Source organism: Pempheris klunzingeri, chromosome 23 (assembly GCF_042242105.1).
Source record: "Pempheris klunzingeri isolate RE-2024b chromosome 23, fPemKlu1.hap1, whole genome shotgun sequence".
NCBI lineage: Eukaryota > Metazoa > Chordata > Actinopteri > Acropomatiformes > Pempheridae > Pempheris > Pempheris klunzingeri.
Genome location: NC_092034.1, coordinates 22746 through 50000, shown reverse-complemented (window position 1 = coordinate 50000; position 27255 = coordinate 22746). Strand labels below are relative to the sequence as shown.

The 27255-nt window shown below is 43.7% G+C and overlaps 1 protein-coding gene across 1 annotated transcript; it reads left to right on the top strand.

Moving 5' to 3' along the window:
- Nucleotides 1–7167: 7167 nt before the first annotated feature.
- LOC139222686 (retinal guanylyl cyclase 2-like) lies at nucleotides 7168–24989 on the top strand. Its single transcript, XM_070854529.1, has 23 exons — nucleotides 7168–7408; nucleotides 7787–8017; nucleotides 8444–8599; nucleotides 8698–8840; nucleotides 10057–10212; nucleotides 10461–10610; nucleotides 11131–11350; nucleotides 11446–11521; nucleotides 11624–11708; nucleotides 13894–14010; nucleotides 14132–14215; nucleotides 14343–14519; nucleotides 15154–15307; nucleotides 15467–15610; nucleotides 15779–15927; nucleotides 16055–16218; nucleotides 16839–16962; nucleotides 19102–19170; nucleotides 19613–19787; nucleotides 20696–20794; nucleotides 20944–21029; nucleotides 24374–24459; nucleotides 24902–24989. Exons 1-23 carry the CDS (start codon nucleotides 7168–7170, stop codon nucleotides 24987–24989), a joined length of 3174 nt encoding a protein of 1057 aa, XP_070710630.1.
- Nucleotides 24990–27255: the final 2266 nt, after the last annotated feature.

Here is a 27255-nt window from a genome sequence, read left to right as displayed (position 1 = left end):
TTAACCAGTATAACCAGTATGAACCAGTATAACCCAGCTGGACTGGTTTGATCAGACACTTTAGCTCGTGCTAATAAGAGTTGATGCTGCCCCCTACTGGACGCTGTTCACACCAACATCATATGAAACACAGCTGCTGAATTAAACCATTATGTAGAAGAACATGTTTGTTCTCTGCATGTTCTGTCAGAAGAACATGAAAGCAGCAGATCTGAGAACCTTCAGCTGTTCTGACCTGCTAACGTGATGCTCAGACAGACACCAGGTTCTCACAGTGTTCCTCAGGAAGCTCCTTCCTCATGGACACCAGCCCCCAGCTCTGATGTTCTTGGTTTGTGTGCTGGAACCTCCTTCAAATCCCACCAGAGGTTCTCTGACGGACACTCTGGTATTTCGGCTGTTCCAGGCAGGTTAGTGCAAGTCTAATCCTGCCTCTATTCTTGGCTGCAGACCAGCTGGGAGCTGTGATCTCTGAGCGTGGACTTAATCCAGATCAGGATTAACGGATCAACCTTCACTTAACGCAGAACTGACAACCTTTGACACTGAAACAGTGTGAACCTGGAAACAGTGTGAACCTAGAAACAGTGAACCTGGAAACACTGTGAACCTGGAAACAGTGAACCTGGAAACAGTGAACTTGGAAACAGTGAACCTGGAAACAGTGTGAACCTGGAAACAGTGTGAACCTGGAAACACAGTGAACCTGAAAACAGTGAACCTGGAAACAGTGAACCTGGAAACAGTGTGAACCTGGAAACAGTGAACCTGGAAACAGTGTGAACCTGGAAACAGTGAACCTGGAAACAGTGAACTTGGAAACAGTGAACCTGGAAACAGTGTGAACCTGGAAACAGTGTGAACCTGGAAACACTGTGAACCTGGAAACAGTGAACCTGGAAACACTGTGAACCTGGAAACAGTGAACCTGGAAACAGTGAACTTGGAAACAGTGAACCTGGAAACAGTGTGAACCTGGAAACACAGTGAACCTGGAAACAATGAACCTGGAAACACAGTGAACCTGGAAACAGTGAACCTGGAAACACAGTGAACCTGAAAACAGTGAACCTGGAAACAGTGTGAACCTGGAAACACAGTGAACCTGGAAACAGTGTGAACCTGGAAACAGTGTGAACCTAGAAACAGTGAACCTGGAAACAGTGTGAACCTGGAAACACAGTGAACCTGGAAACAGTGAACCTGGAAACACAGTGAACCTGAAAACAGTGAACCTGGAAACAGTGAACCTGGAAACAGTGAATCTGGAAACAGTGAACCTGGAAACACAGTGAACCTGAAAACAGTGAACCTGGAAACAGTGTGAACCTGGAAACACAGTGAACCTGGAAACAGTGAACCTGGAAACAGTGTGAACCTGGAAACACAGTGAACCTGAAAACAGTGAACCTGGAAACAGTGAACCTGGAAACAGTGTGAACCTGGAAACACAGTGAACCTGGAAACAGTGAACCTGGAAACAGTGAACCTGGACCACCAGACCTTTTCCCACCACGTCTGTTTTCTTTGGTTCCTTTTTGCTTAACACAGCACATCTAGCTGACCTGAGCTCACCTGTCTGGACAGGTACACTGTCTGTAGCTGTGGGATCACAGGGCGGTAGATGATGTCATCAGTCAGGAAACAAGGTTTTGAGATGGATCCAGCAGGTAAGGTCAGACAGCGGACCTCAGTAGGTCATCCTCTCATTGCTCTAAACTGAAGCCAACTTCCTCCTGAACTCTAACAAGCTTAAATCTAAGCTTCTCTCAGAGTTTCACTGTGTCTCTCTTGTTCCAGCTGACATCAGCACTTCCTGCAGCTCGCCGTTTTTCATCGCTTCTTTGAAGATCCTTTTTTTTTCTTTGACCGACTGGAGTTGAAAGTTTGTTTGGACAGATGAGCGTCTGAGACGAAGGTAGGAAGTGTGTGTGTGTGTGTGTGTGAAATGTCTCTTCATGTAAAACAGTTCCTTCAAAATGGACAAAAAGTCAAAACTCTGAATACAGTAGGGAACAGTGGAGCTGATGGTGTTTGAAGAATGAACCAATGCTGTGAAAGCCTTCCTTCACACACGGGTTTGAGCCGCTTTGGTAGAAGTGAATGCTTCCTGTGCATCAATTAAGTGTCAGCTGAACTCTTTTGTCTCTGATTTACCTTCAAAGTGGTGATGAAATCCACCTGAAGAGGGAAAAAAGTCATTTTTCTTTCAGCACTTTATTCATTTATTGGTTCTTGTGTTCTATGAGTGAAACACAGACGCAGATCAAATAGAGGAGGATCAAACCTTTTCAAATCAGATGTTATGATGAGGAATTGATCAGCTGTGATAAGGTACAGTGATAGCATCATCCTTACCAGATGAACACATGACTATAATTATCAGAAGAAGGCTTCAGTTCTATCGTACAAATGTTATTTCACAACACTTTTCACTTGGAGCAGCTCAGAGCAAAATGACAGATTCAAGAATCCCCACATGAGCAAGAAAAACTCCCCTTGAAGAGGAAGAGAATCAGACAGAACAATAGCAAAAAAAATCCACAATAACAACAGCAGGCAAACCACAACCATGATCCACTAGAACCAGAGATGAGAAAGTACATAAAGCTCTGGGAAAAATATCATGGGAACATACAGCACTCCAAATGATGCAACCCCAGATATTATTATTAATATTAACTAATAATAAATATTACAAATGGCTTCACAATCTGCCACTTTTAATGACTACTGCAGTCTCAAAACGATTCAACCCCGTGTTGACAAGCATCTTTGGTACTTTAGCCTTTAACTGTTGTGACCTGCTGTTAACGTGAAGCACAGCCAGACAGATTCTGAGGAATCTTAGCTAGGATGGGTCTGACTTTAATGTGGGAGTTAAAGGACAAATCCTGATCAATAAGACTCCCAGAAACCAGTGTGCCCCAGTTTACAGGTGAACTGAACCTTTATCTCACTACTTGAAACAAAAGGTCTCTGTAGATGATGCTCATCTAATTGAAGTGAATGAGGAGGCAGATTGTTTAACCCCTAACCCTAACTTCAGATGATCAACAGCCCAGTTGCTGATCAGTCAGATCAGTGGAAACATGGTGACGTCATTCCTCCAGGATCCTTTATATAATAATAAAGATCAATACAATCAGTATCGATCTATCAGTAGAATCAGGAAGAATTCAAGACGGACTGTAATAGAAAGTTTATGATGACTGTAACTCAACACAACAGACACTGTTGACACTCTTTCATTAGAACAATAATCAGCTCTATGAATAATCTGCTAAGTTAGAAATGACTTGTCAGACAGGAAGTCTGTTTCTTCTCTCGGCAGCAGAACCTCTGACATGATCACAAAAAACTAAAACAACACAGAATCATTTCTGCACACATTTACAGCCTCACTTTAGTTTGTAGGAATAGGTTTCATTTTCTGCAGCTTTTGTTTCTGTGTTTACATCATATGATGATGTCACAGTTCAGTCAGGGACAGGTGTGTTGGATGATGATGTCACAGTACAGACAGGGACAGGTGTGTTGGATGATGATGTCACAGTACAGACAGGGACAGGTGTGTTGGATGATGATGTCACAGTACAGACAGGGACAGGTGTGTTGGATGATGATGTCACAGTACAGACAGGGACAGGTGTGTTGGATGATGATGTCACAGTACAGACAGGTATAGGTGCGTTGGATGATGATGTCATAGTACAGACAGGGACAGGTGTGTTGGATGATGATGTCACAGTACAGACAGGGACAGGTGTGTTGGATGATGATGTCACAGTACAGACAGGGACAGGTGTGTTGGATGATGATGTCATAGTACAGACAGGGACAGGTGTGTTGGATGATGATGTCACAGTACAGACAGGTATAGGTGCGTTGGATGATGATGTCACAGTACAGACAGGTACAGGTGCGTTGGATGATGATGTCACAGTACAGACAGGTACAGGTGTGTTGGATGATGATGTCACAGTACAGACAGGGACAGGTGTGTTGGATGATGATGTCAGTTCAGTCAGGGACAGGTGTATTGGATGATGATGTCACAGTACAGACAGGTACAGGTGCGTTGGATGATGATGTCACAGTACAGACAGGGACAGGTGTGTTGGATGATGATGTCAGTTCAGTCAGGGACAGGTGTATTGGATGATGATGTCACAGTACCGACAGGTACAGGTGCGTTGGATGATGATGTCATAGTACAGACAGGGACAGGTGTGTTGGATGATGATGTCACAGTTCAGTCAGGGACAGGTGCGTTGGATGATGATGTCACAGTACAGACAGGGACAGGTGTGTTGGATGATGATGTCACAGTACAGACAGGGACAGGTGTGTTGGATGATGATGTCACAGTACAGACAGGTATAGGTGCGTTGGATGATGATGTCACAGTACAGACAGGTACAGGTGCGTTGGATGATGATGTCATAGTACAGACAGGTACAGGTGTGTTGGATGATGATGTCAGTTCAGTCAGGGACAGGTGTGTTGGATGATGATGTCACAGTACAGACAGGTACAGGTGCGTTGGGTGATGATGTCAGTACAGACAGGGACAGGTGTGTTGGATGATGATGTCAGTTCAGTCAGGGACAGGTGTATTGGATGATGATGTCACAGTACAGACAGGTACAGGTGCGTTGGATGATGGTGTCATAGTACAGACAGGGACAGGTGTGTTGGATGATGATGTCACAGGACAGACAGGTACAGGTGTGTTGGATGATTGAGTTTATACTCCAAAGCTGAACTCACTGAGATTTTAATGTGAGTGTAAGCACACAGCAGAATGATGTCACCAGGTGAGAGTGGTGTTCAGGTAGATATTGGTTCTCAAAGTGGTGATGACATGTCCTATCTCTCCCTCTCAGCTTGTGTTAAGAGCGTTAGCATTGTTGCTATACTTAGCAATCTTAGCGCTCTTTAGCATTAGCTAATGGTGTCAATCTGCATTAACATGCGAAGCTTTAGAGGTCAAATGTGAAAGCAGTCAGCTGGGTTCAATCTGTGTGAGTCTGAAGACAAGAGCAGAACTCACCTGTCAGGTATCTAATATAATGCACTGATAAACTAAGTGTAACAATCAGTAAATATTAACATTAGTTCATGCTATGATAAGAACTGACTGTTAACCAATGTGTCCAGTAATTATTTAATGTTATTCAGCTCGCCACACTCAATCAATCAGTCTTTATTTATAGAGCTCCAGGTCACAGCAGCGTTCTCTCAGACTGTTTCCAGAAAGAGCAGCTCAAAACAAACTCTTTCATTTAGAGACCAAAGATTCAGGAATTCAACAGGAAGGATTCAAGAATCCCCACAGAGCAGCTCAGAGATTAGATTAGAACCCAGTGGAGGAAGAACTCCCCTTTAATGGGAGGAAGGACTCCCCTTTAACGGGAAGAAACCTCGAACAGAACCAGATTCAGATGTGGGCGGCTTCTGTAAGGGTCCATGTTGGGTGGAGGAGAGAGAGACAGAGAGAGAGACAGACAGACAGAGAGACAGGCAGAGAGAGAGAGACAGAGAGAGAGACAGACAGACAGACAGAGAGACAGGCAGAGAGAGAGACAACACAAACAGCGACAAACACACTAACAGCAGCTGCAGCACTGACAGTAGGAGTGAGATTAATAATTAGGAACATGGGAACAGTGAAAAACATGACAATAGTTAATATGGGAATAATAAACCCCACAGGAACCAGAGGGATGAGAAAAGCACAGAAAGGCTCCAGGGAAGATACCAAGTTAGTAAGAGACATTAAAGAGACATGAAGCATCAGGATGGAGAGGAAGAGGAACAGAAATAATCCAACCTGGAAGTGACTTGTGTGGACTAGTGTTTCTGCATCACCTACAGACAGGATGGACCTGATTTTAATAACATTAGTAGAAGGAAGAAGGCAGTTCTAGAAATCTGTTTAATGTGGAGTTAAAAGACAAATCCTGATCAATCAGACTCCCAGATTCCTCCCAGTGGAACTGGAGGCCACAGTGATCCATCCAGAGCAGCTCTGTTGGTAGAAAAGGTGTTTAGAGCAGAATAACTTCAGTTTAGTCTGAGTTTAGCAGCAGTAATGGTAAAAATGGTAAAGAGTTTTTGGGGAAGACTGTTCAGTTTCTACAACATCAGCTAGAACAAGGTCGAGGGTTAAAACAGTGAGTGGGTCCATCTACTCTCTGCCAGCTGAGTCCAGTAGTGAGATGAAAGCAGAGCTCAGACCTTCATCATCATCGTCCTCATGAACATTTAAGTCACCTACTAGAATCACTTTGTCCACACTGAGGACTAAATCTGATAGAAACTCTGAGAACTCAGTTAAGAACTCAGAGTCTGGACACTGACAACTAAGACTAAACTAAACTAAAAAACTAAGAACAAGGGTTCCAAAGGAGTTCTGGTGAGGTTTAGGCTTGATTAATAGAATTGACAAAAGGTAAAAGTTGACTAGGTGAGAAATAACTTAATTATAAATAAAAGTAAAAAACATGTGAAAACATGGTTTCAAGTATTCATTACACGGGTATTTAACACTGAAACTTCTAATCTGTTCAATAATCTTTTACACACAACATAGTGCTTTTATGTTGATGACTGTATGTCTGAAGTCTTAAAGATCTCATTTCTGTATCATTCCAAGTTCTGTTTTACATATTCATACATCAAATCAGGAAGAACATTCAGTCAGAAGATGTATGCAGATGATACCATTTTCTTTATAAACCAAATCAGAGGCAAGATTCAATGATAAATTGCCAAGTTATATGCAGAGTGAACATTCAGTTAGTGTATATTTGATTTCTTCTGTGTAGTTTTAAACAGTTCAGTGTAAATACTGAGGTATGTTGAATAAAGAAAAAGAGGAATGCTGTTACGACAGTGTGACCCAGCTGATCTTCATCACTGGTGTAAATGATGATACACGCAATGTCTAACAAAGCAGTTTCTATCTATAGCAGGTGAATTTGTTTTCTTTGGGAAAGTTTTGACTCAGTTTGATTAATTAGTTGTTTCTGAATGTCCCTCTGATATGGTTTTGTATTTATCATGATACATCAAAGACTCATACACACATTTTAGGACAGAAACTGCTCAGTATTAACTGTTTTTATTGCTTCTTTTATTTATTTCCTGCAGGTTAAGAGCATGCAGCTTCCTAGGTGGCTGCTCGGAGCGTGTCTGTGGTCACTATACATTATAGAGGTCTGGACAGCAACCTTTAAGTTGGCTCTGATTGGTCCGTGGTCGTGTGATCCTATTTTCTCCCGGGCAATGCCGACAGCAGCAGCCAACCTGGCGTTATCACGGTTACGAAGCGACAGCAGTCTAAGCAGAGGATACTGGTATGATGTCAAACTGCTGGATGAGGACTGCTCCGCCTCCAAAGGTTTGTTAACCAGTCAACTAATGGAAAGTTCATCCATTATTTATTGAATTGACTGGTGACATTATTAAGACAATGAATCAAACGGTCTTGTTTTTAGATACTTATATAAAGGGTTAAAAACATTCAATGCAATAAATAAGTGTTAAAAAGTACAGATGTTTGATTATAGATACGGTTTATTCTATAAATATATTGCGTTTTATTTTGAAGAAGAGGAAGTGATATCTGAGCACAACAGTAATACTGCTTCTTAATTGGTTGAGTGCGATGAAAGTTCAGATAAATTTCACATTGAATGATGAAATAGGTTTTTTATAACAACTCTGACAAACAACAATTTCCACCTGTGACACTTATTCTTCTTTCTTTTTATTTCAGCGCTGACAGAACTCGGCAACATGGAGGGATACGGCAATGCCTACATTGGACCCTTTAACCCTGTCCTCTGTCACGCCGCCTCCTTATTGGCTCAGCACTGGGAGGCGGGGCTTGCCTCTCCAGGTTGTCTAGATACTGATTGGCCAAACCTGCCGCCTATCACTCCGCCCGGGAGAGTCCTGTTCACCGTACTCAGGTTCTTTCGCTGGGCACATGTCGGCATCATCTCAGGTGAGTGGTGTCATGACAGGAGGCGGGGCCAGTTCTGCGAGGCTGATGTCACGACAGGTGCACGATCGATCTAACATGAGAGAGAGTAGCCTCTCTTTAGTAGTGATGCTCTTTTTTCAGCAGCCAGCTTTTTACATCTGGGAACATGAAAATAATGTTATTGACACTACTTTTGTGAAATGAAATGTTAAATATTTTATCGTTAGACCGAACAGACAAATACGTTTGATCTCATAATGAAATAAACACAGAAGACAGTATATAACCACACAAGGACAGTTTATAAAAAGGGGATATTGTCTATTATTAAATTCCAGGGTGCAACAATCCAACAGGTTTCAGTCTTCAGCAGTTCTTCTAACCACTCTGACTTTCTGTGTTCATCTTTTTTCACTCTGTCCTTCCTCTTCCTGTTTGCTCCATCAGCGCCATCCGACCTATGGGAGAGCACCGCTCAGGAAGTTGCCTCTGTGCTTAGAGCTCTGGGCCTGCCGATTGGTCCCGTGGTTACTATGGAAACAAAGGACAGGGGCGGACCTCGGGATGCACTCAAAGCGATCAGAGAGGCAGACAAGGTCAAAGGTCAGAGCTGAAAGATGAAATCTGATCTTTTGTGTAAAATAGTTTTAAATAACCAAAACAAAGTAAAACATAGTGAATTTGAAGTTTTTATCTTTCAGTGGTGATCATGTGCATGAGCTCTCTCCTGATTGGTGGAGAGGATCAGAAAAACCTCTTACTGACTGCTCTGGACATGGGAATGGTTTCCGATGGTTATGTGTTTATTCCATACGACGCCCTGCTGTACGCCATGCCATACCAGGTAACCAACCACTTAAATACCAAACACATCAATCAGTAACAGGCCGATTGCTCAGCCTCCCGTGTTGGTGCTGGCAAGCAATCTTGAGAGCAGCTCATCCAAAAAACCTCGCCATGACACAGACGTCTTTTGGTGTGGAGCAACTGTCCGTCCACACGTTCACTCCAAAAGTTAGAAAGCTGATGCCTGAAATGTTTGGGTTTGTTACAGTGGAACGTCTCTACTGTCTCTGTCTTCATCTATTCTAGAATATACTATAACCAGAATATACTGTGGAGAGCGAGCCGTGCCCAGCATGTCCTTCAACAGTATGCCAGTTAATAGTGGTGCCCTCTCAAGAAACTACACAGTGTGTAGTTCTGACAACTGTGTAACTCTGGTAGTAACACACTACTGGGAAACATGCTCCTTAGGTCCAGCCCATTCTCATTCCCAGGATCAGCCCCTTTGGGGGGAGAGAGAGTCCAGAGTCCACTGGGGTTTGTTTCCCATGTGAAACGTTTCTGGTCAGTGTCTCATACAGGCACTCTGGGCCTCTGATGGAGGGACGGCTGGAACAGATGCTGAGGGTCTTTGTTTCTGCCTCGTTCAGCTGTATCAGTCAACAAAGTCAGCAAGACAGTAAGACAGTCAGACGGACAGACAGGCATACAATCAGGATGGCAGGCAGACAGACAAGCAGACAATCAGTATGGCAGGCAGACAGACAGACAGGCATACAATCAGGATGGCAGGCAGACAGACAGGCATTTTGGGTACCTTGAAGCCACCTAATCATGTTTTGGCTGAGGCATGAAAGCACAGCATGACAAGAATCCAAATTGGGGGGGGGGGGGGTCAAAACATGGCAGTAAAGGAAATAATCAAGCTAATTGTCAAAAGTTTGTCAAGAGGAAAATGTACGAGAACAGAATCGATCCCTGCGGCACCTTGTACTTAGATGATGCATAAGAGGTAAAACCATCAACGGCCAAACAAACACAAGAAAAATCTAAAGAGAATCAGTGGAGGCCGACAGACAAGGAAACAGATAAGCAGACATACCTTTTTTAATTCAGTAAACTGAAAATCACTTCTCTGAAACTCTGTAGGTCCATTTCTTCTTCATCTTTAATCCTAGTTCAGAAAGAGTCAAAGTTTTGACCCAAAACAGAATCCAATTCATTAGAAGTTGAATCTGGCTTAATTCTCTGGTTCTCTCCTGTCTCCTCATCAGGACACAGTATTTCCTCAGCTGACCAATAGTACAAAGCTTCGTCATGCCTACAGCTCAGTTCTGACTGTTACCATGGCGTCCGACCAGAGTTTCTACGAAGCTTTTCGCCAGGCTCAATCACAGCGAGAGATACGGTCTGCGGTGGCTGCGACTGAGGTAAGTACACAAAAAAATACGCAACGACGACTTTTACTACTTGTACTACGTCAATAAAATGCACACAACAACTTCAGAACAACACAAACAGAAAAAACAGGCTCAAATGAACTGAGATCCAGACTGCAACGAAACACAATACAAAATCCATACTCACAGAGACTGCAACTACACTCAACATAGAAACATGAAAGTGATTATGAAACTTCAGTGTACTGTAGTATCTAGAACATGAACTTTGTCTACAGGTGTCTCCAGTCTTTGGGACCATCTTCAACATGGTGTACTTCATTGCTAAGGCGGTGGAGGAGCGTCGGCAGGCAGTGGGCGGGCACTGGGTGACGGGGGATCAGCTTGTCCAATCAGATGGAGGATTTGATTTTCAAGGCTTCAATCAGGTCAGACCTATTAATTTAGAAAAATACAAAATAAATGACAGAATCTTGGCTAAAGTCTGGCTCAGAGTCACTACAGTTTAATGGAAGATAATTAAGGAATAAACAAATTGAAATGAAGTTTAAATTAAAACCTGAGTTCAACATTACAGTAGAAGCTGCAAACTCAAACCTGATGAGTGTACCATGAAACGAGATAAGTGGGTTAGCGAGGTGTGTTGAGCCTCTGTGTTTTCAATGTCATGAAAGTGTCTCTCTTTTAATTTAGCTAGATCACCATGGTAAAAATGTAGCCTGGCCCAGAGGAGCTTCTGTTCAGGGTTTCGGCTTCAATCGGGCTGAAACCTTTACCTCGTCTCTGAGCAAAGTAGATCCCCAGCTGAAGAACACTTTATACTGAGACACATCATCAAGCCAAGCTGTGTTTTTATCATCAGGTGCTGATAAACCAACGAGAGCAATGAGGCTGAAGAAGAGGAGAGGGATGATGGTGTCACCTCCTCTTTTCTCTTTTTTCTCTCAGGTCTTGTATGGAGGTAAAAAGGGGAGTGGCCTGCAGGCCAGGTACGTGGTACTGAACAGTGACGGTGACCGACTTGTGCCAACACACTCGCTGGCCCCGACACATGCCGACGGGATGATTGGAGGTCTGAGACCACTGAGTCACTCCTTCATCTTCCCCGGAGGAAAGCCGCCCACCGCCAGTTTCTGTTGGTTCAGTCCAGAGGAGGCCTGCACTGGTGGTGTGTTCACTTACCCATACTGTCCATCATGACAATGAGCAAAATTTGAACATGTTTTTACTTTCCTCTGAATTATTTGTTTGGATTTTCTGCAGGTTTGGACACGGTGACAATATTTTTTGTCTTCCTGTTGCTCTGTGCTCTAACTGTTGTTTTTTTCTCTTGGATAAGGTGAACACACACAAATGCACACATAACTTTTTTGTTAGTGAAGTGGAACTTGATCAGAACAAAAACCACTAATCATCATCATCATGTGTGTTGTGTGTACAGGAAGTACAGGAGAGCAGAGAACATCAGCAAACTCCTCCTGACACTGGACGACATCGTCTTCATCGATACTCAAGTCAGCAGGAAGGTCAGAAATAGCCCAGCAGCGCCGGCTCTAGCCATAATGGTGCCCTAGGCGAGATGCGCACCGATCACTCGTCCCGCACCCCCTCCATGGTGTAGGACCAGTTGGGGGGGGGGGGGGGGGGGGGGGGGGAGTGTATCTCAAGAGCGCCCGACCTGGGGGGGGCGCCACTTGGGGATGCAAATTATTACCGGCTTGCAGCAGCGCCCCTCCAGCAGGTTTTGCTCTAGGCGACCGCCTACATGGCCTATGCCTAGAGTCGGCCCTGTAGCCCAGTACTATTATTATAGTAATAATGGTGATAATCTTGACTTTACTAACAGGCTTCGTACCTCAGTCCTTCAAAGTAGCAGGAATTAAACCTCTCCTGAAAAAGCCTACTCTGGGTTCAGGTGTATCAGCAACTATAGACCTTCATCCAACCTTCCCTTTCTCTCCAAGATCCTGGAGAAAGCAGCAGCCAACCAGCTGAGGGACTTTCTAAACTCTGATAGTCTATTAGAGGATCTTCAGTCAGGTTTTAGAGCGAACCACAGCACAGAGACACTGGTGAAGGTTACAGACCTCCTGATGGCATCAGACAGAGGACTCCTCTCTGTCCTGGTCTGGTTAGACCTGAGTGCTGTGTTTGAGACCATTGACCACACATTGATCACATCCTGTTACAGAGACTGGCACAGTTCTCTGGTATAAAAGGAACCACATTAAGCTGCTTTAAGTCTTATTGATCAGATCGATCAGTTTGTACACGAGTCCTCTGTCCACACTGAGGTTAGACATGGAGTTCCACAAGGTTCAGTGCTTGGACCGATACTATTTACCTTATACATGCTTCCTCTGGGTAATATTATCAGGAAGCACTCCATTAATTTCCACTGTTATGCAGATGATACACAATTCTATTTATCAATAAAGCCTGATGAACACAATCAGTTGGCTAAACTTCAAATCTGCCTTAAGGACATAAAGTCCTGGATGAGCAGCAACTTTCTGCTGCTAAATTCAGATAAAACGGAAGTTATTTTGCTTGGCCCCAGACACCTCAGAGACAGCTTTTCTACCAACATAGCTGCTCTGGATGGCATTACTCTGGCCTCCAGCTCCACTGTGAGGAATCTGGGAGTCTTATTTGATCAGGATTTGTGATTTGTCCTCCCACATTAAACAGATTTCTAGAACTGCCTTTTTCCATCTACGTAATATTGCTAAAATCAGGCCCATCATATCCACAGACGATACAGAAAAATTAGTACATGCATTTGTCACTTCTAAGTTGGACTATTGTAACTCATTATTATCAGGCTGCCCCAATAAGTCGTTAAAGACTCTCTAGCTGGTCCAGAACGCTGCTGCTCCTGTTCTGACCAGAACTAAGAGAAGAGACCATCTTTCTCCTGTACTGGCTTCTCTTCACTGGCTTCCAGTAAAATCTAGAATAGAGTTTAAAATCCTTCTCCTCACCTCCAAAGCTCTTAATGTTCAGGCTCCATCATATCTTAAAGAGCTCATAGTACCGTACTACCCCACTAGAGCACTGTGCTCCCAGACTGCAGGTCTACTGGTGGTTCCTAAAGTCCTCTAAAGTAGTGATGGAGCCAGAGCTTTCAGCTATCAGGCTCCTCTCCTGTGGAACCTCCTTCCAGTCTGGGTTCAGGGGGGCAGACACCCTCTCTACATTTCAGAGTGGACTAAAAACCTTCCTTAGTGATGAAGCCTATAGTTCAGGGCTGGATCAGGCCTTGGACCAGCCCCTAGTTATGCTGCTATAGACTCAGACTGCCGGGGGACTCCCATGATGCACTGGGCTCCTCTCTCCTCCTCTTCCTCTCCATCCTGATGCTTCATGTCTCTTTAATGTCTCTGACTAACTTAGTATCTTCCCCGGAGCCTTTCTGTGCTGTGAATAATAACAACCGCACTAATATCAGTAAAAAGTGTCGGTGGCTGATGATCCACAGCAGGAGAACCAGGACCAGGATCCACAGGAACCTGAGGGATGAGAAAAGCTCAGGAGAGGAGCCTGATCTATAAAATGACCTGTGTCAAAGTCAGAATAATAATGGAACATTAGTGTGCATGTAAACAAAGGGATTTAGTTCATCTTATCGATGCTGACATGTTTGTTGTTGACACGACTTCTTAGTGATCAGTTTTTTGAAATTTGTTGTTGATTTCGTTGTTTCTGTAGAAACTGAATGACGAGTCCATCATGAGGAGTCTTCTGGAAATTAAAACTCCAATTCGCTCGATTTGTAGAAGTTACATCCTGGCGACACCTGAGAGCTCCAACATAGGAATACTGGAGGTACACCTGTACCTGTCTGCTCACCTGTACAGGCAGTCTGTTTCTTTAACTGCACCTGTCTGTTTACCTATCCCTGTCTGACTTGCATCCACTGTGCTCTGATTGCTTGTGTTGTTTCCAGGGGGACTGGGTTTGGCTGAAGAAGATTCCTGTTGTAAAGACGATAACAGCTGTCAATCAAAACACTCAGAGCCTTTTCAGCCAGGTACGATCAACAGTAAATATGTGGTAAAAACACATTAAATACACAGTGAAATGCAGTAAATACATAGTAAATATATCAAATGCACACAGATTGTGCAGAGTAAATATGTTCCTTCTGTTCTGTCCAGCTGAGAGAGATGCGACATGAGAACTTGAACCTGTACCTGGGCCTGTTTCTGGACTCGGGGATCTTCGCTCTAGTGGTGGAACACTGTCCTCGAGGAAGTCTGGCCGACCTGTTGGCCGACAGCAACATGAGGCTGGACTGGATGTTCAAGTCCTCCCTGCTGATGGACCTCATCAAGGTGCTGCAGAGATATTACTACTAATACTACTGCTAATGCTGCTAATACTGGTGCTAATACTATTACTAATACTATTGCTACCACTACTATCTATCTATCTATCTATCTATAGATTGATTTCAATTCATAACAACGTTCACTGTTTCCAGAAAGAGCAGCTCAGGAACTCCCCTTTAATGGGAGAACTCCCCTTTAACAGGAGGAAACCTCAAACAGAAGCAGGCTCAGATGTGGGCGGCTTCTGTCAGGGTCCATGTTGGGTGGAGGAGAGAGAGACAGAGAGACAGACAGAGAGACAGAGAGACAGACAGAGAGACAGAGAGAGACAGACAGAGAGACAGAGAGAGAGAAGAGAGACAGACAGAGAGACAGAGAGAGAGAAGAGAGAGAGTTATGTTGGTAGAAAAGGTGTCTCTGAGGTGTTTAGAGCAGAATAATTTACTATTACTACTACTGCTAATACCACTACTATTACCAGTGCTAGTGCTAATACTACTACTGCTACTAGTACTTCTACTAGTACTCCTACTAGTACTACTACTCCCACTACTGCTGTTTCATTTTTGACCTTTCTGTGACTCTGATTGGGCATTTGAAGTCTCCCTTTAAACAAACGCAGCTTTCTTTGTTCCAGGGGATGAAGTACCTTCATCTTCGAGGTCTGAGTCATGGCCGTCTGAAGTCTACTAACTGTTTAGTTGATGGGCGTTTTGTTCTTAAAATCACCGATTACGGACTTCCCATGATCCTTCACTCTCAGAGCCTCAGCCTTCCTGAGGACCCACAAGGTGAAATCTTTTGACTGGAGTTCTTCTGTTAGAAACAGGTCTTCAGTTTCAGTGCTCAGAATGATGACATGTGTGTTTACCTGTCTGCCTGCCTGTCTGTCTCTGTCTGTATCACAGTCTAACCGCACCTGTCTCCCCCTCTGCCTGTCTGTCTCTCAGAGCTGCTTTGGACAGCTCCGGAGCTCTTGAGGAATCCAATCCGAGGTGGCTCGTTTGCTGGAGATGTCTTCAGTTTCTCCATCATCATACAGGAAGTGATCTCACGAACGCTGCCGTACGCCATGATGGACATGCCGGCCCATGGTGAGACAGTCTGTCTGTCTGCCTGAAGTAGCCCCCTCCTCTCTGCAGACCACCTGTCTGTGTACCTGTCTGTCCCTCAGACACAGTGGAGCATCTGAAGCAGCCCCCTCCTCTCTGCAGACCACCTGTCTGTCTGACCACCTGTCTGTGTACCTGTCTGTCCCTCAGAGATAGTGGAGCGTCTGAAGCAGCCCCCTCCTCTCTGCAGACCCCTGGTTTTGGTGGATGAGGCTCCTGCCGAGTGTCTCAGTCTGATGAGCGAATGTTGGGATGAAGATCCAAGTAAGAGGCCGAGCTTCGATGACATTTTCAAACAGGTGAGGCGAGTGGCTCCGCTGCGCCTGCTGGCTCACGTGAAGCAGGGAACATCCCCAAACATGTCTCCTCTTTCCCGATTGAACTCCTGAGAAAAGCTGTCTCGTGTTCCATGTTTTGTGTTTGCAGTTTCGGGGCATCAACAGAGGGAAGAGAGCGAACATCATCGACTCCATGCTGCGGATGTTGGAGCAATACAGTTCCAACCTGGAAGATCTGATCAGAGAACGAACAGACGAATTGGAGATTGAGAGGCAGAAGACAGATAAGCTGGTTGGACAGCTCCTGCCAAAGTAAGACTCATTTCACTGAAAACTGAAATATTGAAGAACAACACAGTAGCGCCACTTTCACTCCATTTCCCACAAGTCTCCTTCCTCTGTAAAATCTGTGAGGTCTCCTGCTTCACAGCAGCAGGTTAACCAGCTTTTAGGTCTGTCTGTCCTGTTTTAAAGGACTGACAGACCTTTGATCACAGGAGAAGAAATGTGGTGAGTGAAATAAATGAAACTAGTTTTTATAATGTTCAGAGGAGGGAGAGATGCACAGGAACTATGCAAATGGTTATAGAAATAATAGGACTGATAATTCATAACAAATGATTATTATTCATCATCAGTCCTATTATGAGCTGATAATTAGAAACAGGACTTGCTGATCAGCACCTTTTAGGACGAACCACCCCTACATCACACACGCACACCTCTAAATGGATGAATGACAAAAATTCAAAACCTAGTTCTCTTCCTGGTCTTCTTCACCATCATCTCTGACGTCCATCCAGATTAAACCTCCAGCAATCAGCTCAGAGAAAACAGAGTTTAACAGTATAAATCTTTAACAGGCACAGGAGCTACATGGAGAGACTGTCACTGTGTGTGTGTGTGTGTGTGTGTGTGTGTGTGTGTGTCAGGTCTGTGGCTCAGGCTCTGAAGAAAGGGAAGCCGGTCCGGCCAGAACATTATTCAGAATGCACTCTGTACTTCAGTGATATCGTTGGATTTACGACCATCTCGGCTCTGAGTGAACCTATCGAGGTACAACTTGAACTGAAGCTGTGTGTGTGTGAGTGTATCTGTGTGTGTGTGAGTGTATCTGTGTGTGTGAGTGTATCTGTGTGTGTGAGTGTATCTGTGTGTGCGTGAGTGTATCTGTGTATGTGAGTGTATCTGTGTGTGTGTGAGTGTATCTGTGTGCGTGAGTGTATCTGTGTGCGTGAGTGTATCTGTGTGTGCGTGAGTGTATCTGTGTATGCGTGAGTGTATCTGTGTATGTGAGTGTATCTGTGTGTGTGTGTGAGTGTATCTGTGTGTGTATGTGAGTGTATCTGTGTGTGTGTGTGAGTGTATCTGTGTGCGTGAGTGTATCTGTGTGTGCGTGAGTGTATCTGTGTGTGTGTGTGTGTGAGTGTATCTGTGTGCGTGAGTGTATCTGTGTGTGTGTGTGAGTGTATCTGTGTGCGTGAGTGTATCTGTGTGTGTGTGTGAGTGTATCTGTGTGCGTGAGTGTATCTGTGTGCGTGAGTGTATCTGTGTGTGTGAGTGTATCTGTGTGTGTGTGTGAGTGTATCTGTGTGTGCGTGAGTGTATCTGTGTGTGTGAGTGTATCTGTGTGTGCGTGAGTGTATCTGTGTGTGTGAGTGTATCTGTGTGTGCGTGAGTGTATCTGTGTGTGTGTGTGAGTGTATCTGTGTGCGTGAGTGTATCTGTGTGCGTGAGTGTATCTGTGTGTGTGAGTGTATCTGTGTGTGTGTGTGAGTGTATCTGTGTGTGTGTGCGTGAGTGTATCTGTGTGTGCGTGAGTGTATCTGTGTGTGTGAGTGTATCTGTGTGTGCGTGAGTGTATCTGTGTGTGTGAGTGTATCTGTGTGTGCGTGAGTGTATCTGTGTGTGTGTGTGAGTGTATCTGTGTGCGTGAGTGTATCTGTGTGCGTGAGTGTATCTGTGTGCGTGAGTGTATCTGTGTGTGTGAGTGTATCTGTGTGTGTGTGTGAGTGTATCTGTGTGTGCGTGAGTGTATCTGTGTGTGTGTGTGTGCGTGAGTGTATCTGTGTGTGCGTGAGTGTATCTGTGTGTGTGAGTGTATCTGTGTGTGCGTGTGAGTGTATCTGTGTGTGTGAGTGTATCTGTGTGTGCGTGAGTGTATCTGTGTGTGCGTGAGTGTATCTGTGTGTGTGTGTGTGCGTGAGTGTATCTGTGTGTGCGTGAGTGTATCTGTGTGTGTGAGTGTATCTGTGTGTGCGTGAGTGTATCTGTGTGTGCGTGAGTGTATCTGTGTGTGTGTGTGTGCGTGAGTGTATCTGTGTGTGCGTGAGTGTATCTGTGTGTGTGAGTGTATCTGTGTGTGCGTGAGTGTATCTGTGTGTGCGTGAGTGTATCTGTGTGTGTGTGAGTGTATCTGTGTGCGTGAGTGTATCTGTGTGTGTGTGTGTATCTGTGTGCGTGAGTGTATCTGTGTGCGTGAGTGTATCTGTGTGCGTGAGTGTATCTGTGTGTGTGTGTGAGTGTATCTGTGTGTGCGTGAGTGTATCTGTGTGTGTGTGTGTGAGTGTATCTGTGTGCGTGAGTGTATCTGTGTGTGCGTGAGTGTATCTGTGTGTGCGTGAGTGTATCTGTGTGTGCGTGAGTGTATCTGTGTGTGTGTGTGTGTGCGTGAGTGTATCTGTGTGTGTGTGCGTGAGTGTATCTGTGTGTGCGTGAGTGTATCTGTGTGTGCGTGAGTGTATCTGTGTGTGTGTGCGTGAGTGTATCTGTGTGTGCGTGAGTGTATCTGTGTGTGTGTGTGAGTGTATCTGTGTGTGCGTGAGTGTATCTGTGTGTGTGTGTGTGAGTGTATCTGTGTGCGTGAGTGTATCTGTGTGTGCGTGAGTGTATCTGTGTGTGCGTGAGTGTATCTGTGTGCGTGAGTGTATCTGTGTGTGCGTGAGTGTATCTGTGTGTGTGTGAGTGTATCTGTGTGCGTGAGTGTATCTGTGTGTGTGTGAGTGTATCTGTGTGCGTGAGTGTATCTGTGTGTGCGTGAGTGTATCTGTGTGTGTGAGTGTATCTGTGTGTGTGTTCAGTTATGGATGCATTGGCACAAAAAGATCAACTAAAGACTAAAAAGGTGAAATTAAAGTGAAGCACCGTGTGTGTGTGTGTGTGTGTGTGTGTGTGTGTGTGTGTGTGTGTGTCCAGGTGGTTGACCTGCTGAATGACCTCTACACCATGTTTGATGCCATCATTGCTACTCACGACGTTTACAAGGTAACAACCAGACTGCATTCATTCATCTCCTCACCTGTCTCACTCTCTCTCTGTCCTCACCTCTCTCTCTCTCTCTCTCTCGCTCTCCATCCTCCCTCACCTGTCTCTCTCTCTAACCCTAATGTAATAACTCTGTGAAGATTCTCAGTGTCATCCAGGTTTGGGTTAATCCTTTAAGGAATTGAGCCAAAGTCACCTGGACTTGTCGAAGGTACTTGAAGACGTTTCTCCTCCATTCAGGAGGCTTCTTCAGTTCGATCTACGGGGATCTCTGGGTTCGTGGACTAATGCAACCGTTCACTAACCCCAGAGCTGAAGAAGCCTCTGGATGGAGGTGAAACGTCTTTAAGTACCTTCAACAAGTCCAGGTGACTTTGGCTCAACTCCTGAGCAATACCTAATGTAATAACAACATTCATAAAATGTGTGTGTGTGTTTGCAGGTAGAAACTATTGGAGATGCCTACATGGTAGCTTCAGGAATTCCCAACAGAAATGGGAGTCGACACGCAGCTGAGGTGTCCAACATGTCTCTGGACATCCTGCACTCCATCGGAGCTTTTAAGATCAAACACATGCCTGAGATTAAAGTCAAAATACGCATCGGACTGCACTCCGGTACACAGACACATCCCTGATCCCTGTAGTCCGGGGTTAGTGAACGGTTGGATTAGTTCAAGAACCCAGTGATCCCTGTAGTCTGTGGGTTAGTGAACAGTTGGATTAGTTCAAGAATCCAGCGATCCCTGTAGTCTGTGGGTTAGTGAACAGTTGGATTAGTTCAAGAATCCAGCGATCCCTGTAGTCTGTGGGTTAGTGAACAGTTGGATTAGTTCAAGAACCCAGCGATCCCTATAGTCTGTGGGTTAGTGAACAGTTGGATTAGTTCAAGAACCCAGTGATCCCTGTAGTCAGGGGTTAGTGAATGGGATCAGTGGGTTCTTTAACTAATCTGAGGTGTTCAGTACTCAGTACTTTCAGGCACCAATAAATAGTGGGCTTCTGAAATAATGAATAATTATTAAAGATAATAAAGAATTACATTGATTAATGGGACTTAAAAACTTGTACAGTCCACCACCTCGATAAATGAGGAAAAAGAGCCAATTTAACTGATTCAGTCTCATAAAATACTGAACTATCTATTAGGTATTACCCTAACCCTAACCATTTGGTATTACCCTAACCCTAACTCTATTATAATAAGAATGAACTTAACTCAAACCAAAGTTACTACATTGACAGCTAGTTGAAGGATGTCAGAGTGCTTGACAGCCCGTTTTCTAATGGGCCCAACGGAGGGTTAGTGAACGGTTAGATCAGTTAGGATTACCTTTACTAAACTATCTTACGTTTTTTAACTGTTGCACCTTGAGATTTGTTTTCCAAATGAAAAGTGCATTATAAATAAAATGTGTTATTATTATGGAGTTAGGGTTAATTTAGGCAAGGTTAGGTTGGGTTAGGGTTAAAGTTTGAAATGAAAACACATGACCTGTCTGTCATTCTGTGCTCTGGGTCTTCAGGTCCGGTGGTGACCGGTGTGGTGGGTCTGACGATGCCCAGGTATTGTCTGTTTGGGGACACAGTGACCACGGCTTCACACATGGAAGCCTCTGGACTGCGTACGTACAAAACAGTGGAAGCACTGATTTATCACCAGAGATCCTGATCCAGCTGATCTAAATACTTCTCCTCTGTCAGCATTTGAATGGTGACTGAGTCAAGATAAACATCTGATGTTGAATAATCATCTTGTGTTTGTGGTCTCCAGCCTACAGGATCCACATCAGTCTGAGTACAGTGAAGGTCTTGACCAGTCTCAAACTGGGATACCACATAGACACCAGGAAGGCTAAGGTACAAACCCCAACTTGCCACCAATGAGGGATAAGTTGAGCCACACGGGAGGAAATTGTTCCACTGATTGACATAACTTTACATGAGGTGAAAATATTTTACTTCATCACAAAGAAAGACAGACAAATGAACAAATAACTGCTTAAAGGTGAGTTTACAACTTCAAAATCCCATCTTCAAGAAGGCTTAAACATTTTCAGAAGAGTCCAAAATTGACTGCAATTAGCTATTGTTATTCCAATTAACCCTTTAAGCGCCAAAGTCGCAAAATTGCGACAAGCAACATTGCTGAATAAAACAGGCTGTATCTATAAATGTGGTGCCGAATCTTATTACTTTTCACCAGGACATGGCGGACATGTCGCCTGTAATCTGAGCAGCATTTGTGGGCGTGGTTCTATTCAAAGTTTTAGAGTAAAAAGAGTTTGTAAAACACCCTCCGGCACAGAGACGCGGCGGCGAAGCAGAAGTAGTAGTGCAGAGCGTAGCGAGAGCGAAAGAGTGTTTTTTCATTTACTCACGATGCCGAGAGGTCGGTTTACCATCGACGAAGTACTTCGTCAGGTACTGGCTGACTCCGATTCCGAGGAGGAAGACATGCAGTTGTCCAGTGAAGCAGAAACTGACATTAGTAGTGACGGCGACTCCGCGCGCCATAGTCCACAATCAGCACATGGTATAGCGGATGCTTCACCTCAGCGTGGCCGGGGTAGAAGCATTCTGCGATCGTCAAGCAGGGGATGTGGTCGAGGTGGCAGGGGGGCTCATAACACCGCAAATATGGGCCGTGGTTGTCGTGGCAGACGCGGGAGAAGCCGCGGGAAAAAACACACCGCTAATAGCGGCGGAGGTGGCGTTCATTGCCGCACCGTAAATCACGGCGGCGATGATAATGATGATGATGGCTGGCAGGTCTTGAGAGAAAAGGAAGAGTATCAAAAGTGGATCCGAAATTTTGATGAGCCTGTTGGTTATTGTGGAGACGATCTGACAAATTCTGAGCCCATTGATTTCATCTCTCTTTTTCTGAATGATGAATTCTGGAGCCTATCCCAAATTTCGTTTCATACTAAAGATATTTCACATTTACAGTATACCTTTATCTCAAACCACTTTAAAGTTATAGCCTTTTGAAACCTTGATATCAAAATTGAACATTTTCCAATATGTCCGCCACCTTGTGACGTCATAATATGCAAATCAGATGAATAATTTCACTCCCATCACAGACTTTGAGTCATACTGAACAATTTTCTCATTGACAGTATACCTTTATCTCAAACTACTTTCAAGTTATAGCCTTTTGAAATCTTGATATCAAAATTGTATATTTTCTTGAAAAAACTCTGGCGCCTAAAGGGTTAACTATCTCAAGTGGTTATCCAGACTTTATGCTAAGCTATGCTAACTGGCCAATAGTGATGTAAACATGAAGTTCAATGACGCAATTGAGCCACTAAACTAATTAGTCTGTTGACTTAGTCATGACTCCAGGAAGAACGGGGAGGGGCCTCTGGCTCAACATGTGTCAGTTGGATGCTGCTGCAATGTAGAATTACAGTAAAATAATACTTTTAACAACGATATAGGCCTTTTGCCCCCCCCCTCCATTGTATGATGGAGCCGCTCAGAGCTAATGCCAAGCTCTCAGTATAGCCTCATGTGGAAACTTCCTAATGTGATTTTTTTCAAACTTTTTCTTCTCTTTTTGTTTAAATAAAAAAATCATGACCTCTTGAACATGAAAATATAATAATCTATCCACATCAATGTCAGTAATTCAGATCCATCACCCATTGTAGGCAGTGTGCACTCTGGACTGGTTGGCAGCCAATCACAGGGCCAGCCCATGAAGACAGATAACCATTCACGCTCACACTTACACCTTGGTTCAGTTTAGTCACCAGTTAACCTGCATGTCTTTTGACTGTGGGAGGAAGCTGGAGAACCCATTTGAGAACCCACGTGAGCACGAAGAGAACATGCAAACTCAACACAAAGAAAAGTTCAAAGGTTCAAACTGCAAACCAGCCAGTCGGAAGCTGCTTTTTGACCTTATTCCATGGTCCACTTCCCATCACAGGGTGGCTAAAATGGATGAGTGTTAAAAAAGCCTGGCCCAGTAATAAGAGGTGGTTTAACTTCCTCCCAGACTGAAGCCACACTACTCTTCATGCTGCTGCTGTTGGATTCCAATGCTGTGTGCTGTAAACAACACTGAAGCTTCTAGTTCATTATTCCAGGAGTGATCAACTGGGTGTGAAGTAGTATTTTCTTGTCTCTCAAACCTGATTCTGGGGTGGATTCTTCTTTACTACCATTTCCTTCAAACTGCACTGTCCTCACTGCAACTGGGTTTGACAGTGCTTCATTAGGCTTCAATCAATCAATCGCACAGAGAAAGTTTGTGTCGTTTGTCTGTGAATTTCAGTGGATATGTTCAGTGAGGGACGAGCAGGTTTTGTTGACTTCATCTGATTAAAGGTATTTCCAGACTTTTTTGTGTAATGTACATGTCGAGTGTAATTATAAAGCACGAGTCAGATGTTTGATATCCTCCTGACACTGACTATAAAAATGTATAATAGTCCAAACTGGAATAACTGACATTAAATCAGGTGACTGTAACAACTGATCACATGAGCATTATTAACTAACCCTAATCGTAATTTCTGAAGAAATTGCAGTGTGAATGCTGCTCCCTGCTGTCTCGCTGCTGCTGCTGCAGCTTTACATGCTGAATGGCAGCTCTGCTGCCACCCGGCGGCTCGCAGGCCTTTAATAAGCTGCTGCTTCTGTCTTGACCGGTTTGTAAGGGTGCTGAAGAAAGTGCAGATGACGTCACCACATACACACTCATGTAAAATGAGAAAGAGGGAATAAAACTAAAGCTGTGTTTTTCGTCATAGAGCTGAACCAACATGACCATGCTGTTTGCAGCATTCACACTAATAATTTAATGACCAGTTAAGGCTCAACTATACAACAGCCAGTAATGTTCTCAAAGACTTCAGAACAAAGGCACATTTCAGGTGACACAACAGCAAAGTCTGTTTCTGTATAATGACATGAACTCATTAGTGACTGTTAATTAGGTTAGTAGTTTGTGTTGGTGAGCAAACATCATACATCTAAGATCCATTAGTAAAACCTTCATTGTGCTTGGAGTTTAAATATGATAAAATATTTGATGGATCTCAGGACTATGTGCTTGGTACTGATCAACATATCAGCTGGTTTACAAGAGGAGGAAACAGGAAACGGAGTTTCTCAGTAAACACTTGTGACTCTAACCTGTGATGTTTGTGCACAGAAATGGGATTCATGCAATGTTCACTTTGCAGGTGAAGGGCACGGAGGACACGTACTGGCTGGTGGGTCGAGATGGTTTTGATAAACCTCTTCCAGTTCCCCCAGACCTCACCGGAGGGTAAGACAGACAGACACACACACACACACCACAACAAGACATAATAAGGTGAATCCTCAGTGAAACAGGGTGTCAGTCCGAGGTCAAGTTAAGGCCATGTCTTGAATTCAAATTCAAATCAGCTTTATTGGCTCGACAGATGATGCCAAAGAGACAGAAAATTAACATAAATGACTAACAAAACTATACAATATGGACATTTTTATTCAATGTAATACAAGGCATCAGGTAATTAATACAAATACTTTTACTAATGTAATTGGTCAGAAACATGTTGTTCATTGCTTGCTCTGTGTGTGTAAAAAGATCTGACATATTTAGCACGTAATATTCTAGTACCTTTTTTACCCACATGGAGAGAAGATTTAATGTAATGTATTTCTAACACCCCCCAAATACTGTGCATGAGTGTGTCTCTCTCTCTGTCCTGTCTCTCTCTCAGGGCCAGTAATCATGGTATAAGTCTGGATGAGATTCCAGTTGAAAGAAGACAAAAGTTTCTGGACCGACAAAAGAAGATGAAAAAATGACACACATAAGCATACTGTTCATAGAACACACACACACACACACACACACACACACACGGTGGGGGTTAGAAATTGTCACAGATTTACTTTAAGTGGGACCCCCCCCCCCATACACACACACAAACACTACCTCAAGGACTGGACTGTGCTCCTTTAAAGGACTTCATCAGCTGGTAAAAAATCTTCAGCCAAAATGTGAATTCAGAGTTCTGCACAGACAACTATTGTGTTCTCTGCTTCCTGTAGCTGGAGAGCTGAGACAAAGTGACGAAGAGATGTTGGTAACCAGTCAATTTGTGTGCCTGACATGGGTCTATGATTCGTTATTCGGTAATTGTATCTTTTTTAGTAATGAAATCTTAGAGTGAATGTAAATGATCACATTACTGACTCTGTCATACAGCTGTACATATACAATCACAATCACAGACCTCACAAACCTTGTCCTGCTGCAGTCACATGATCCTCAGTATAGTTCATGCTGTGAAAGACTCATGTCCCCTCCTGTGACACTGTTAAACAATGAATGGATGAGTGAACCTAATGAATGTACATCTTTTCTCAGATCTTGCCATCATATCCTTGTTTTACTTCTCAGCAGATTCTACAGCTGGTTAGTAGAAACTGGTCACTGCAGCTCCAGTCACCACTTTTCTTGACAGACTGGCTGTATATATTTATTGTTGTATTGATCAGTGTCAGAAAATCTCTAAAGCCAAACATTGTTATGACTAAAGACAAACATGAACAAGGTATTAAATTAAAAATTTACATCTGAAACATTCCCATCTTTCAAGACATCCAACTGAATGTCAGTCTTCAAGCCTGGATTTTACATTATGTATTATGTTCAGCACTATTGAAGGAATTTTACATTAAAATCCATGAAGGGCATTTGTTAGTGATCTGTCATAACCAAAATGATAATCCAGGAAGATGTAAGTAATTTTCTGCTTACTGTAATGATCACAGAACTGCATGTTAGAGATATAAAAATGTCCTGAGTTTATTTGTATAATCTCAGTGTTGTTGATGTTGTTGAACCATCGTTTTGGTCTGAGACCTACCGTGTTATCAATAATTCAATAAAATGCTCTGTACACAGTTTGTCTCAGTCAGTGAAGTTGTCACCAGTCACAGTGAAGGTTACAAACCACCTCCTTATGGCATCAGACAGAGGACTTCTCTCTGTACTGGTCTTGTTGGATCCAGGTTTCTTCCCGTTAGAGGGGAGTTTTTTCTGCCACTATGTCTGAATATAATGATGATGATGCTGCTCATGTGGGGATTCTTCAATCCTTAATGTTGATTGATTGATTAAATCTATACAAATATAAAAACTACATTTGGCCTCACAGCCATCCAACATGCATTCAATAAACATCCAGATCCGACAGCACAGAAATCCTTCAGTTGCTCCAAAATACCCTCACAAGGAACAACTTCATATTCAATAACCAACACTATCTGCAGCTGTGCAGATCCCAAAAATAGCAGGCCCCCACTAGCAACCCCACAACCTAGCTTAGCTTATTCTCCCCTGGTGGTTCCCTAGCAGCTGATTATACCAATCGGAGGTCACTAAAATTAATATGGAGTTGCTAGCAATTTTACAAAAACAATGTTGGAGTTAGGGTTAGGATTAGGTTCTGGGTCTTCCCAGCGCCCCCGAAGGGGTGCTGGGTGTGCACTGGCCACAGGGCTGGCCCAGTCCTTGGCTGCTCCCCGGGGGCCTAGGTTTTGAAATAAAATCAGAAAAGAAAGGGAGGGGGGAAAAAAATTAAAAACAGACAGACAGACATGGGGGGGGGGGGGGGGGGGGGGAGGCTGCCTCAGAGGGGCCTGTCTCACAGGGGTGGGGGGTGGGGGGAGGGGTTAGGAGGGGTTGAGATAGGGTGTGAGGGAAAAGGGTTAGGTGAAGTGGATTGAACCGCCTCCCTAAGGAGACGGAGGTGCACGGTCCTTCAACACGGCAAGCCTGCTGGGACGTCCTTTTTGACTTTAATTTTCCTTTTTTAGGCATATATCTCATTATTTTTGTTTTAATTTGTCCAATATTTAGGTTCTTTTTGTCTTTTAATTTGAATTTTTATTAAGTCCAATTATTTAGGCTTCTTTTTCTTTACTTAGGCTATTTATTGTCCCATTTTGGGCTTTGTTATCCATTATTTTAGGTTTTAAGTGTGTTTTTTATAAATTAGTTATTAATACTTGTATTAAATTAAATTTAAATCAAATCAAAATCAAATTAAAATAACTCCCCAAA